General features: G+C 40.6%; 1 protein-coding gene across 1 annotated transcript; it reads left to right on the forward strand.

The window, feature by feature from the left end:
* Nucleotides 1-3,583: 3,583 nt before the first annotated feature.
* MBL2 (mannose binding lectin 2) lies at nt 3,584-8,404 on the forward strand. The gene is made up of 6 exons (XM_054572452.1): nt 3,584-3,689; nt 4,077-4,162; nt 4,795-4,987; nt 5,383-5,499; nt 6,796-6,864; nt 7,672-8,404. Exons 2-6 carry the CDS (start codon nt 4,151-4,153, stop codon nt 8,046-8,048), a joined length of 768 nt encoding a protein of 255 aa, XP_054428427.1. The 5' UTR covers nt 3,584-3,689; nt 4,077-4,150; the 3' UTR covers nt 8,049-8,404.
* Nucleotides 8,405-10,583: the final 2,179 nt, after the last annotated feature.

A 10,583-nucleotide genomic window follows, 5' to 3' on the forward strand; every position in this document is an offset into this window, starting at 1 on the left:
GCCCTGCAACATAAAACAACATCCTATGATAAGCCACAAATATCATTCCAAAATCTAATGTGGACTCAGGCAAAAATGTCACTCTGAGAACCACAGAGTGAAAATGTGCCCCTCTCCTGGCTAACATGAGCATCTGCAACTCCTTTTCAACATACAGCTTTGCCTTCTTCCATTTCTCTCTCCTCCTTGATTAAATGTATTCAGAAAACTGAATTAAAGAATTACCTCGGCTACTTAACAGGATCCTATGCAGCACAGACATCTGTTTCTTAAAACTCCCTCTCAAATCACCTAACACAAGGCCAAATCTCAGAAAAACCCTTCCTGACAACCTGTTCCTGAGACGGTATATCATTCACCATTGTATGCAACACCCTGTATATAATAAGTATAAAGTTTAAATAACCTGAAAGGAAGCAAATCAACTTGATTTTGCATCAGGCATGTTTCTGGGGTTTTTGACCAGAGGACCCTGTCATTTCCCATTTATTGTCATTGTCTCACTCACGATATCTCTGTGGGAAAGAGAAGGGGGTTCAAAATCTTAATTCATAGGTATAAAAACTGAGGCTCAGTAAAAATATGTGGTTTGTCTAAACTCACAGTTATGAGCGCAAACCAAGTTTTCTGATTCTAAACCTGCCTCCCAAAAGGGGCCACCCAGGAACACCATTTCCCAAAAGACTCTTGTGCAGTCATCCAGGAGGCAATGAAGGCGTGGCAGGATGGGCTGCACGCCATGCACTCTGAGCGCGGCCCAGGAAGGGCCTCCACAGCACAGCCGAGGCAGTGGAACCCTGCTTCTCAGGTGAGCAAATGCAACTGAAGTAGATGGAAGCTGGCCAAGCTCACACAGCTAAGAAGTAGCAGAGCTGGGACTTCATCCCCAGCAAGAGGAAAGGGGGTACAGAGGGGCAGCCAGTCCTCCTCCGAGTCAGATAGGAAGTATCTCTGAAGCCTCTTGAGGTGAAGTGGGTGTCTGGTGAAGGCACCTGACTAGAGGATTTCTGGGAAGGGTAGGAAGGGGCTAAGTTCCAGAGAAAATACACACAGTGGCCTTATCTCTGAAGTAGAGGGTAGCATGGGTGGGTGATCAGGGGCTGAATCATGCGGAGATGGGTAGATCATGAGGGGAAAGGCCTGCAGGAGACTCTGGAGAACAGGAGGGGCTCAGAGCTGGGGAGCACCCAGAGCAGTGGCTTACCCCTTCCAGCCCAGTTCCAGGAAATGTCAGGGTCTGGAGGGCAGCTTCCTGACCTCTGGATGAAGTGTTCAATAAATCAAATACTGTCATCAAAGCCAGTACATGCAATGTGACCTGCATTCAGCTCCTTTATTTCACCTCCTGTCACTTTGGAAGAGGAACCATGGGGAGGTTTGACTGCCAAAGAGTAGGGAGGAGAGAGGAACAGTTTTCCACAGATTTTTCTAGGTGCTGGATCCCCTGGTCTCTGTCATTTGCTTTAGGAATGCGGTTCTATCACCCTGGACATTTTTTAGGAACAAAGGATGGCATGCAGGAAGTAAGGAAACTAGGCCCTCCACAAGCCAAGGACAGTTCAATCGGAAAAGAACTAGAAGGGACCCTCATCCACCCACATTCCTTCTGTTGTTTGGAAGGCTCTCTACCACCCCCACCACATAGCTCTGCAACATCCGTATGACACTTTCATGATGGGCTCCCTTACCACCCCAGGCTGACACAACATTTTATGACAGCTCTACTAGAAATGTTATTTAGAATTAACTCCATTGAGCTTCATAAAGTTATTGTTCCATTCTCTCTAGACTGTGTTTCTTGACCACCAACACATGATTCAAACCATTTACCCACAAGACACTCATTCTCCTTGCTGCAATTGTTATTTGGCCTTTATTTCTTATATCAGTTAAATTGTACCTAAATATTCAAGTCAGAAACTTGTGAGTCCACAAAAATTCCTCCTTGTTTATCATTTTACATCCAACCAATTCCCAAGTTCCCTCAAAGAGGCCTTGCACATGTTCTTGAACATGTCTACCTCCCTGACCCACTACTACCACCTTCATTCTGGCCACCGTCACCGGCTCTTTGAATGACAGTAGGTGCCTCCATGCTGGTCTGATTTATTTTTTCAAAGCTGTTCCCCTCCAATCCTTCTCCACACTGTGGTCAGAAGAAGCTTTCAAAATTCAAGTCTGATTATCTCTCCTCTATTGAAATTCCTCTAATGATCCTTTAAATCATTAAAAAAGTTATAATCCTCCTGTCCATCTGCTCATGCCTTCTCTCTCACCCCCTGGATCTTACCCCGTACGCACAGTCAGGCTGAGTAGCACTATCCCTGGGGACCTGGCCTCCTTTGTCTCACTTTTGAGCCATTACACAGACTATTCACAGTGTGAGACTTGGACAAAACTCTGAAGGGAGAAAGAATAGTTTTGGAAACCCTCCAACTTCCTTGCAAGCCCTTTTGGAAAATTAAAAAAAAAATTTAATTTCATACATAAGTGGAAAAAATAGTAAAGAAAGGTCTCATGTATCCTTCACCCATTTTCCACCAGTGATAGAATCTGAGATACCACAGTACAAGTATCAAAACCGGGAAGTTGACCCTGGAACAATACAACAATAAGATACAGATTTTATTTGGACTTAACAATTATTTACCTGTATTCTCTTGTTTCTTGGTGTATAGCTCTATGAACTTTTTTCACAATCTTAGGTTTGTATAACAACCACAATTAAGATGCAGAACTATTCCATCACCCCCAAGGAAGCTTGTCCACGCTGTAAGTGTAGAGTTATATCCTCCCTGTTCCCTGATTCCTGCCAACTACCTGTTCTCTATTATTAGAAGTTTGTCATTTCAACAATGCTATACAAAAAACATACAATTTGCAAATTTTTGAGGTTATATTTCTTTTATCCAACATAATGCCTTTGAGATTCATTCAAGCTATTTTATGAATCAATAGTCTTTTTTTTTCCCTGTGAGTTTTCTACAGTTTATATATATCCATTCATTTGTTAAAAAATAATTGGGTTATTTCTGACTCTTAAAAATGAAGCTTCCAAAATGTGGTATTTACATATAATGGAATATTACTCAGTCTTAAAAAGGAAGAAATTTTTTATATATGCTGCAACATGGATGAATTCTGAAGACATTATGCTAAGTGAAATAAGCCAGGCACAAAAAGATGAATATCATATGATTCCACTAACTTTAGGTACCGAGAGTAGTCAGCTTCATAGGAACACAAAGGAGAACAGCAGTAACCAGGGGCTGAGTGGTAAGAGTTGGGATGGGAAATTATCTTTTAGTGCATACAGAGTTTCAGCCAGGGATGCTGACCGTTCAGGAGATGATTGGTGGTAAAAATTGCACAACAATATAAATGTAATTAATGCTGCTGAATTGTATATCTAATACTGATCAAAATGGTAAATATGATATATATTTTGCCACAATAAACAATGGATGGCAATGTGAAGGACGATTTTTGTTTCTTATGAAAGCACAGAGGTGCTGAGCACGGTGCCAACAGGGGTTGTTTATTAATCTGAGGTCGAAGGCCAGGCCAGCCTGCCTCAGTTCACAAGGCTGACAGAGACTTAAAATCGCGGAGTCCAGCCTCCTTCCCCGCCTGGAAACATCTGCTAGAGCCCCTTGCTGGAGGGCCAGCTTCATTGTCTTCGCATCCCTGTAAGTGCTTGCTGGTGAATGGTTCTAGGGTCCTGGATTTGTCTGGACACTTTACTTGCCCTTGGAGGTCTAGAGGAGGCTTTCTGAAAGGTGGAGGTGGGGCGATGGCTGAAGGAAGCTATGCAGGACTTTCTCTTTCTCTGCTCGTGCTGGGGCACCTGTGACTTTCCTGGGTTTACCTGACCATTTGCAAATAAGGCCACTTCCATTTTCAAAGATAGCCATAAAGAATTAGAAAGTTAGCCACAAAGCTGGGCTACTGAGGTTTCCTGAGAAATGGTAGTTTTGAATGAGAGCTTGGAAGGATGCATGAAATACTAAGATCAAGAAATGTGAGGGGGAGTTAAGGAAGGTGGTAATCACCAGTATTTTTGACACACAACACAGGAAATTTCTGCCAGGAACTGGAGAGGGACCTGACACCCTGCCAGGGACAAGGTAGTGAGAAATTTCCAGAGAAAATGCTATTCTTGGTAAGTCCCTCTTGCAGTGGGAAATAAAACTTCCAGAGGAAACAAGCTCAAGTTGATTCTGGGCGGGGTTAATGACTAGTCGTGACTCTCCATCTCTGGATCACCAGCCCACAGCTTAGTCCCTGCCATTGAGTTAATGCTGGTTAACTGGCCCTGAAGGACAACCACCTGCCCAGATGTGAGGATGGGATGCAGACGGCAGATGGGCCCAAAGGGGAGAATTGCGGGAAGGGGGAGCTGCTACAGATCCCTGGATCTCCATTCACTTCCACCCCCTACGCCAACAGGAAATGGATGTGCTGGCAATGTAGGCCTATTTTCTTTCATAAATTACTTGGGAAGAATTCTCACAGCCTTCTAGTGGTCATAACAGGGGCCTGAGGCACTTGTGACCTCCTTTCTAGAGATCCCACTGCATATTGTGCCTACTTTTGTTAAAGTACTCATCACACAATATCAAAAGGAAAATTTAGTTTCCCAAGTCCCCAGTCTAGAGGCAGGAACGGGTAGGTCATCCATCTCTACTCTACATCTCTGCACAGTGCAGGTTAGAGGACAGGAAATGATTAGTAAATTCATGTTGATTGACGGAGCAAGATGAGATCATCTTCTTTAACTTTCCACACACCAAGGTGAGGACCACGTCTCTGCTTCCATTGCTCTCTCTCCTTCTCCTGAGTGTGGTGACAGCATCTTGCTCAGAAACAGAACCCTGCGAGAAGCCCCCACAGATCTGCCCTGTGATCACCTGCGGTTCTCCAGGCATTAACGGCTTCCCAGGCAAAGACGGGCATGACGGTGCCAAGGGAGAAAAGGGAGAGCCAGGTATAGCTTGGTTTGTTCTATTTCTGTGACTCTTGACCTTCCAGACAAACTGCTTGGGGATGAGACAGTACTGTCCTATTTATGTAGGTTGCATTTCTCTCAACTACACATTATATAACTCAAAACAGATACGGCTCTGACTCTCTGGCATCCTGGACTGCCCCACGGGAGTTGGTGACAGGTGATTATCCTGGCTGCTCAGAGAGTTGGCTTCATGGCAGGCCATCCTGGGTATATGGGAGGATTTTCTTCTCTGAGTCAGTGGAAGCAGTGACTTAGAAAGTTGGCCCTGGATTAATGTCTTTTTTCTCCTGGGAAGGGATTGGACATCAAACTCTTGGAGAAGTAAAGCAAAAACACAGATACTAATTGACATTTCTTTCATCTTCCAATAGGCCAAGGGCTCAAAGGTGTGCAGGGTCCTCCTGGAAAGGTGGGACCTCCAGGAAATCCAGGGGTCCCTGGGTTACCAGGAGGAGTGGGCCAAAAAGGTGACCCTGGGCAATGTCCAGGTAAGAAGCTAACTGTAACTACCAGGCTGAGGGCACCCAGGGTCCTGGGACTTTGAGTACCAGGTGGGAGATGGCCCTACTCCTGCTGCTTCATGGAAAGATGCCCAACCCTGCTTCCTGACCCAGCACCCTCAGCCCTTTCCAGGGGATTCCTCTCGGTCCCTGATCCCTCAGATTTGCAAACCCTACAGGGCTACTTCTTCACCAGGCACCCTCTGAAAGAGCTGGGTCCTGGCTTTTCTTTAGTTGACACAATTCAAGGCTCTGGTCCAAAAAGAGAAAAAATAGACCACATATGTGTTGGGTATATAATGTCTGCTTTCACAACAGTGGTATAGACATGGTATGTCAGTTATCCTTCATTTCATGAGAAATAAACAAACAAAAGAAACCAGAGCCATTTATTTAAATCACAATTCTGTGAATGTGCCCACTGATTTCTCAGCTGATCGCAACTGGACCCACCCATGTGTCTGTGGTTAGCTGATGACCAATTATCTCACTTACGTCTGGCTGTTGTTTACTTGTCAGCTGGAGTGATGAGAGTAATTGACCCACAGGTCTCTCATCCTCCAACAGGCTAGCCCAGCTTGTTCACATAGCGGTCATTACAAGATTCCCAATGTACATTATTGCTTCTGTCGCATTCTGTTAGTAAAACAAGTCACAAGTCCAGCCCAGATTCAGGGAGTGGGGAAATAGACTCCCTTTCTTAATGAGAGAAGCTGCCCCATATTGAGGCCATGTTTGCTATCTGTTACACATGACCTGTCTTATGCTCTCCCTGTTAAATAATGTGCAGCTCACAAATATCTTGGTTTACTGATGAATAGAACAAACTGGGAAAAACAAACAAAAAACAACAAAAACAAACCCTTCCTGAAGACAAAACCTAGTAATCTTCTTAGTCTATATTCACCAGCACATAATAATTCCCCACGAGACTTCTTTTTTATTCATGACAGAGCTGTTCATTTGAAAAACAATGAGTGAATAGCTTGGTGTATGGAGTGCTGTCATGGCTCGGTCATCGGGGAGTGCATGTGTATTCATGGACGTGCGTGCGTGTGTGTGTGTGTGTGTGTGTAAAGTGCCTTTAAATACATTCAACAAATGATGAATGATGTTTTGGGCTAGATGGAAAGAAAGATACTTTTCCTTCTTAATACTTTTTATTTTCCTTCAAAGAGCAAATCAATGTATAAGAATTTTATTTTAATTTTGAAAAAAAAAACCTTACCCACTTGTATTTCTGAAATCCCTCACCAATGTTCTTCCACTGTTTTAATTTCCAAGATTGTGATAATGACCTGGCGGCGTCTGAAAGAGAAGCTCTGCGGTCACAACTGAACCATATCAAAAATTGTAAGCTTTCTCTCTTCCATTTCAGGCAACTTGCAGTTTAGGGAGATGGAGGGTCACAAATATTTATTAAAACATACAATTTTCTAGTGCCTAAATAGGTGTTTCTCATTTTCTGATCTGATAAATTTATTCCAATCTTTTAGTAGAAATAGAAGCTAAGAGAAATCAAATAACTTGCTCAAATGCACAGAGCTAGTGAGTGGCAGATGTAGTTTATATAATGAAGTCAATCTGACTCCAGAGACCCCATCCTGTCCTCCTGACTCTCAGGGTGCGTACATGTCACTGAGAATGGGGCCTGTGCCACCTTCCTTTGCTATGCTAGTGTTGGGACCTGACAGTGGCGCCTCGCCTGTTCCTTCTGTGCCCCCTTGGCCTGAGGCAAATATGCTCTGGCATTTTTCTTTATTCTCAAGTTAATATTGGGGTAAAATTCAGAGTTACCAATTACATATGTTCTAGAACTCTCATCCAAAAACAAAACAAAACAAAACAAAAAAATACCCCACAGGACTTTGTTCCAGTCTGTCTTCAGGTTTGATTTGCCAGATATAACATATAAAAGAACAGGACACCTAGTTAAATTTGAATTTCAGGTAAAGAACAACTAATTTCTTTTTTTATAAGTACATCCCCAAAATTTCCTGGGAGATACTTATAAAAAAATTCATTGTTTACCTGAAATTCAAGTTAACTGGATACGCTGTATTTCAGGTGACAATTCTTCTCTAAAAGCCTTTATCCAGAAAAATAACTTGGGCTGGGCTTAAAGACAAGCCCATGCCACCCACATTTTTCCCCTTTTAGTGCTGATCTTCTCTGTGGGTAAACAAGTTGGAAGAAAGGTTTTCTTCACCAATGGCGAAAAGAAGAACTTTGAAGAAGTGAAGGCACTGTGCGCCCAGTTCCAGGGCTCTGTGGCCACCCCCAAGAATGCTCAAGAGAACGAAGCCATCCTGGATATAGCCAAAGGAGAGGCCTACCTGGGCATCACAGATGTGGAGACCGAAGGCCATTTTGTGGATTTGACAAGAAAGAGACTGACCTACAAAAACTGGGATGACGGTGAGCCCAATGATACTGGCTCTAACGAAGACTGTGTGGTAATCCTGACAAAGAACAGGAAGTGGAATGATGTCCCCTGCTCAGATTCCTTTTTGACAGTTTGTGAGATCCATGTCTGAGGAAGCATGTCCCTCAGGCCCTCCTGTCCCTTAACCTCATCTCAGGCCCACAGTTTGCTTTAAAAGATAAATCTATACCAATTTTTCCATACCCAGTATTGATTTGTCCCTTTGTGGGGAATCAGAGAAAGTGAGAAGAATGGACTGAAGGCGGGGATGTGGGAGTGAGAAGTGAGAAGAAAGTGGCAGGAGTACAGTGAGAGTTTCTCACTCAGACCCAATTGCTAACAATAATCGCTAACAACAACAACAAAATCATAACAGTAGCAGTAAGTAGAAGCAGCAACAGAAGTACTGATAATATATTTTTAATGTTTCTTATGACTCAGACCCTATATTATGCATCTTATATTAATTATCTGTACTATATAATCTATGTAATATTAGTATAATTATATAATATTATTTTTAATTAGGCTATGCACTTTTGTTTCACCAGTGTTGGCTTGCTAAGGTATTGTATAAAAATAAAATGGATTTATTTTTCCACTTACCATAAACACCTGTGTCTTGTCAAGCCTTCCTTTCTCTTTGGGTAGAGGGCTCCACTAGGTACATCCCCCAGCCTAACTCCATGGCTTTGCGGCCAGTCTCAGGTATGAAGAGAATCTATTTTGTCGCTTTCTTAATGAACTGTATTTTCTTTTCTTTTATAGTTTATTTCCTTCATGAACTATATAAGATTTTCTTTTCTTTTTTATCAATAGAGATACTGAACTATGTAAAGAACATAAATTTCAAGTTAACTAATAAACACATTCTTCTAACTACCTTCTAGATCAAGATACAGGACTCCTCTAGCACACCAGAAACCCCTTCATAATTCCCCAGGTTGATTTTTACAAAGTAAAATCTATTCTGACCTCTATCATAATACGTTAATTTTGTCCATTTAATAACTTCACATAGGTGGAATCAAACATGAATACATACATACATACTGCAATATTTCCCTTTTCATTCAAAATTGACCTATGAAATTCATTCATGCTGTTCCATGTTAGCAAGAAATTCTTCATTTTCATTGCCATGTAGCGTTCCACTATATGAATATACCTCAGTTTTATTTTTAATAAATCCTTGGTCTGCTTCCAATTTTTGACCAATAAGAAAAAACTCATGAAAATTTCTGTATTTGTCTTTTGGTAGACATAGGCACTAATTTCTCTCAGTTATCTATCCAGGAGTAGAATTAGTGGGTCACAGGATAAGTATGTGTTTAGCTTTAATAGATACTGCCAGATTCCCAAAGTGATCAAATGGACTTATACTCCCACCAGCAATGTGTGTTAGTTGTAGTTGCTCTACATACTTGTGAAGAGCTGGTATTTTTGGTTCTTTTAATTTTGGCCATCCTTGAGGTTATAAAGTGATATCTCATGATGGCTTTACTCTCTGTTTCCATGACATGTAATATTTTGAAGATTTTTTCATTGGCTTTTAACTACTTGGATATCTTCTTTTGTGAAGTACTTAGTCAAGTCTTTTTGTAATTTTATTAGATTAAGTATCCAGTATCTTTCTTATTGATTTGTAAGAGTTATTTTTATATTTTGAATATAAGTCCTTTTTGTTTATATGTTTCATAAATAGTTTTCAATTTTGTGGCATGTTCCCAACATTGACTTTTGATGAACAGAGTTCTTAATTTTATCAAATTCCAAAGTATCAATATTTTCCTTCAAATTTAGTACTTTTTATGTCCTGTTTAAAAAATCTTAGCTCAAGATCATAAAGATATTTTCATATTTTAGTAGTTTATTGCTAAAACTTCTATTTATCCCTTTTAGATATCTACACGATACAGTATTACTATTGTTGGAAAGACAATTCTTCTTCCACAGCCATTAAAACGGAGTAGTATGTTTTTATAAAATTGTGCATATGTTTCTGGGCTTTCTGTAGTATTCTTCTGGTTTAGTTGTTGATGCATGTGCCAAATACTACATTATTTCAATTACTGTACTTTTAAAATAAGAACTGATATGTGGTAGTGTAGGTCTTCCAGCTTTGTTCTTCTTCAAGGTTGTGTTGGCTTTCCTTAATTATTTGCATTTCCATATAAATTTTAGAACCAACTTTTCAATTCCCACAAAAACCTGATAGGTTCCTATAGGGACTGCACTGATTCTTTCCATCAATTTAGGCAAAACTGACAACTAACTTGAGTCTCCAATCAATGATCACAATATAATTCTTTTAACTAGGATTTTTAAAAATTTCTTTTGTGTTTGAAGTTTTTAATTTGGAGGTCTTTCATATCTTGTTTTGGTGGTTTTAAAAATAAGATGATTTTATAATTTTTATTTTCTACCATTTGTAATTATTTCTGCAGAAATACAATTAATTTTTATATATGACATTATTGTTAGTAAATTCAATATATTCATTTCTTAATTCTAAAAATTCATAAATTCTTCTGTATGTTCTATATATACAGTAATGTAATCTGATATCATGGAGTTACTTCTTTTCCGATTCATAAATCTTTTTCTCTTCTTGTTTTTTAGAGTGGTTATCAACCTTAATGCAGTA

This window comes from Pteronotus mesoamericanus, unplaced genomic scaffold, assembly GCF_021234165.1.
Source record: "Pteronotus mesoamericanus isolate MK-2021 breed Mesoamerican mustached bat unplaced genomic scaffold, CSHL_Meso_final contig_24, whole genome shotgun sequence".
Classification (NCBI taxonomy): domain Eukaryota; kingdom Metazoa; phylum Chordata; class Mammalia; order Chiroptera; family Mormoopidae; genus Pteronotus; species Pteronotus mesoamericanus.

Bases quoted from the DNA above. Each gene is read 5' to 3' on its own strand.
- MBL2 (XM_054572452.1), top strand. The intron at 4,988-5,382 runs GTATAGCTTGGT...ATCTTCCAATAG, and splicing joins GGGAGAAAAGGGAGAGCCAG to GCCAAGGGCTCAAAGGTGTG. The intron at 6,865-7,671 runs GTAAGCTTTCTC...TTCCCCTTTTAG, and splicing joins ACTGAACCATATCAAAAATT to TGCTGATCTTCTCTGTGGGT.